At 38.9% G+C, this 4,492-nt stretch overlaps 1 protein-coding gene across 1 annotated transcript; it reads left to right on the top strand.

Moving 5' to 3' along the window:
• Positions 1-1,581: 1,581 nt before the first annotated feature.
• On the top strand, positions 1,582-3,169 carry LOC107561816 (BTB/POZ domain-containing protein 17-like; the record flags this gene model as incomplete). The annotated part of the gene is made up of 1 exon (XM_016246313.1): positions 1,582-3,169. A coding segment is annotated over one exon (1,104 nt), but the record flags the coding sequence as incomplete, so codon positions are not given.
• Between the last annotated feature and the right edge of the window lie 1,323 nt (positions 3,170-4,492).

Here is a 4,492-nt window from a genome sequence, read left to right as displayed (position 1 = left end):
ATTTTTAGGGGGGAAAAATACATGCAGTGCTGTATCATCCCAACATATTGGCCTAAAACATGTTAGAACATGACCAGTTATGAGAACATTCCCATCCCACACATGTCCAAGACTCTCTCTAATGGCCAGCGCTGGAACTGCAACCTTCCTGCTGTCAGCAGCTCAGGCCCAAAAGCAGATAAGACCAATGAAACACAACAGCAATATTTAAAAAATGAACTCTCTGCTCTTATGTAAATCAGCTTTATACCGAGAAGGGCCCAATAGGGTGATGTTACAATGGTGATGTGTGGCTAGTGTGAGAAGACGTTTTGGCTGCAAGAACACATGCCACCTACTCATTTATTTGGAATGAGCTGAAGTTTTTTGTTTGGGGTTTTATTTCCTATAGTGATCCAAAGGATAAGATGACAATCAGATATATCAGAATTTAAAAAAAGGAAAACAAGGCAAATAAGGCAGTGACAGCATTAAACTACAGCTGTAAACACCACAACAAAATGCATTATTATAAAAATGTATATTTCCATAAGTGTTAAATGCATATTATTTTATTAGGTGACAATCTAATTTGGCTCACAGAGTCATTGGATGTCAGGGTAGCAGAAAATGTTGGCACTCATTCAATTCATGATCTGAAATATGAATTGAATTAGACACACCCAACAGGAAGCTGAGTTGGAATTCAAATCATAATGACAGGAAGACGAACTGCAATGCATCCAACACAAGTTTAGAAATAAGCATAAGTAGTTACACCATTATTTTTGAATAATCATGCATATTTATTTCCTGGTATGTAGAACATGCCATATTTACACAACATCCTATTTTTTTTTTGTTCTCAACCAGTTAGAAATATTTCTCAAAACTACTTCCAAAATAGTTAATACAGCCAAAACATTCACCACAATGTTGTCAGCTAACTTAAATTAATAAAATTAATTTAAGAAATATAAAATTATCGAATATTCTGCTGTGAATATCTTCCTTTGTTTTCCATGAAGGAAAGGAAATAATAATAATAATAATAATAATAATAAAAAAAAATGTTAATCCGGCCAAAGCATTACAGCCAAACGTTCACCACAATTTTGTCAGCTAACTTTATAAAAATAAATAAAGTTAACCAAGTTCATTTTAAATAATCTGTTAATTAATTAATTATTATTATTAATTTTATTAATGTATTGTTTTTAATGAAGTTAATTGATTAATTATTCATGTATTGAATATTTTGCAACGAATATCTCCTTTTGTGTTCCATGAAAGAACGTTTTGTAAATAATGACAAATTTCTACACTACAGCCAAAATGTTGTCAGCTAACTTTATAAAAACATTTATTTATTAAATATGAAATAAAAATTAAGGTTTAAAAAAGTATTAAATATATGAAAGTACTATAATAATACTACTAATTACACATTAATACAATAATATACATTTAAATAATAGAATGTAATACAATTTAAAATTACAGTTATGACTTTGCTTTATTGTTTGCCACCTTTAAACTCAGGCACTGAATTAAAATGTACAATTTGTGTAAGATACACTGAATGAACCTTGATGGACCCATTTTCTTCTGTTTTGCAGATATCTGTATTGTGGTGAACTCACACTGCAGTTAGACCAGGCCACTCCACTGCACAGACTGGCTGCCAAGTACGGCATCTCCAGCCTCCAGCAAGGACTAACCCAGTACATGAGCCAGAACCTGGCCAGCGATTCTCTGGGTGGTCACGTGGTGGGCTGGTACCAGTATGCCATGTCAGTTGGTGACACGGTGCTGAAAGACAACTGCCTTCAGTTTTTATCGTGGAATCTGTCAGCAGTGCTTCAGAGTGACGAATGGCCGTCGGTTAGTGTTGACTTGCTAATGGCTCTCCTGCAGCGCTCCGATTTAGTATTGAAGAACGAGCTGGAATTGTTTGAGGCGCTTGAAATCTGGCTCACCCAGAACGACCTGGATACCCTGACAGCAGAGAACGCCCTTCGACTGGTGCGCTATGCCATGATCCCTCCACTCGAACTCTTCCGCTTGCAGCAACAGTCGCCGATCATGATACGCTACCACGAGTCGGTGCGTGATCTTCTCTACATCTCGTACCAGTTCCATTCAGCTTCACCACTTCACCTGGCCAAGTTCTTCGACGTAAACTGCAGCCTCTTCGTGCCCCGCAACTATCTCTCATCCATGTGGGGATCTCAGTGGATCATAAGCAACCCGGCACGGGACGACCGCAGCATTAGTTTCCAGACCCAGTTGGGCCCGAGCGGTTTTGACTCCAGTAAGCGGGTGACATGGAACGCCCTGTTCTCGCCCCGCTGGCTCCCTCTCAGCATGCGGCCCATGTACACAGAGCAAGGGGCCATGCAGCCACCGCGGCCCGATGGAGGAAATGGCATTGCCCGGCCTCGTATCATCATCACACCTGCAACTTCCAGTGCAGATTTTGCAGGTGTCAGCTGCCAAAAGACGGTGCTCATCTTGACAAAGCAGAAGAACAAGCTTGTGGTGCGGCATATCTTTGGTTTCCACCAAAGCACAGAGGAGGTGGGGGACTTCCTGGCTGACGTGGACCTGCAAAATCGCACATCTGAGTACCTGGTGGATGGATCGCTGTACTTGCAGATCATTGTAAAGCCTATCTACCAGACTCTCATAGCAACCAAGAAATAATGTAACAAGCACATTGAAGTAGGATATATTTGAGATTTAGTCTAAACTTTTTTTGATGCATGGAAGAAAACGTTTGTGATTGTTAATGTGATTAACGCTAATGAAGTGCATCTCCCCTGTCCTTATAATGTAGGCTACTGTAAATTAGAGGTTTACTCTGGAAAAAAAATTAAATGCACTAATCCACATGTACAAAATTTAAGGGACAGTTCACCTAAAATGTAAAGTTCTGTCATCATTTACTCACCCTTGTTTCATTCCAAACCTGTATGACTTTCTTTCTTTCATGGAACACAAAAGGAAATGTTTTGAGGAATGTTAATGCTGCTCTCTTTTATATAGTGAAAGTGGATGGAGAACAGGATGTGTCAAGCTCTAAAAAGCACAAAAACACTATACATACATCTTAACAGTATTCATATGAGTCATGCACTACATTCTAAGTTTTCTAAATATTTTATGTGTGAAGAACAGATTGAAATTTAAAGGGGTCATATGATGTTGCTAAAAAGAACATTATTTTGTGTATTTGGTGTAATGAAATGTGTTTATGCGGTTTAAAGTTCAAAAAACACATTATTTTCCACATACTGTACATTATTGTTTCTCCTCTATGCCCCGCCTTTTTGAAACGCGTCGATTTTTACAAAGCTCATCGGTCTGAAAAGGCGAGGTGTGCTCTGATTGGCCAGCTATCCATTGCGTTGTGATTGGCCAAATACCTCAAGCGTGAGTCGGAAATGTTACGCCCCTCACATACTGTTGATGCTGTGTCCGGCCGGAGCGACGAGAAAAAAACATTAAAACCCATTACAAACGAGGCATTTGTTGCATCCAGTGGGGACATAATTACTGATTATAATGACTTATACTGTCTTTTTACGCGTTGCGTTGCATTGCATCGTGCCACGTAAACATAAAACTCTGTCTGCATTTGTGATCGGAGAAATGACAAACAACAAGGTCAAATTTGCGTTTGAATCATCAGTGGCAAATCCTTTAAATGAAAACGTACTTACAAACGTACTTAGTCAGAACTGCCGGCATTGTAGTCTAACCCGGGCTGGACTCCACTTTGTCTACGGTGAAAGTTGATGTATTCCCTCAGCGACCAGCACAGATCAGCTCTAGGCATGACGAAGCGGATATCGTCCTCTTTTGGAAGACCAAACAAAGTAGTTTCGCTTTCACAACCAAGCACACAGTGCCTTCACGACATAGCTGCAGCGTCAACAATACTAAAGCGAGAATAAAAGTTACGCCTTCTTTCTTTGCGTGAACATTTGGGCGGCGTTATGCAAATCTTCCCAGATAGTGATGTAGATATGTGGGGGCGTGTTAGAACGAGCCGTTTTAGGTAGGTGTGGCTGACTCTGAACTTTTATAAAGAATATCTCTTTGGATTTGAGACTTTAGTCTTTGTAACTTTACAGATCTTCTTTATGCACCAAGAGCTTGTAACACTCCAAAGAGAAAGGAAAAATTGAAATCGCATCATATGACCCCTTTAAGTTGAAAATGTTACCTTGATTGTTAGCTGTGGTCACCATTTACTGGCATTGTATGGAGAAGAACAGCTTTGAAAATCTGCTACAAATATCTCCTTTTGCTTTACATGAAGGAAAGGAAATAAAAGTTTTGTAAATTAGGACACAATTTTAATTTTTGAGTAATGATTGCTTTAATATAGGCCGTGACATACACTAGTGTCCCAGATATAACTCATATCAAAGGTATTTTTTTAACTTGATTAGGCAGAAGCCCTTACCTTTTTAGGAAAACCAATTTCTGTATATTCACCACAACA

Source organism: Sinocyclocheilus grahami, unplaced genomic scaffold, assembly GCF_001515645.1.
Source record: "Sinocyclocheilus grahami isolate Dianchi unplaced genomic scaffold, SAMN03320097.WGS_v1.1 scaffold794.1, whole genome shotgun sequence".
NCBI lineage: Eukaryota > Metazoa > Chordata > Actinopteri > Cypriniformes > Cyprinidae > Sinocyclocheilus > Sinocyclocheilus grahami.
The sequence above is the reverse complement of the archived record's forward strand: the minus strand, read 5'-3'. Positions and strand labels throughout refer to the sequence as shown.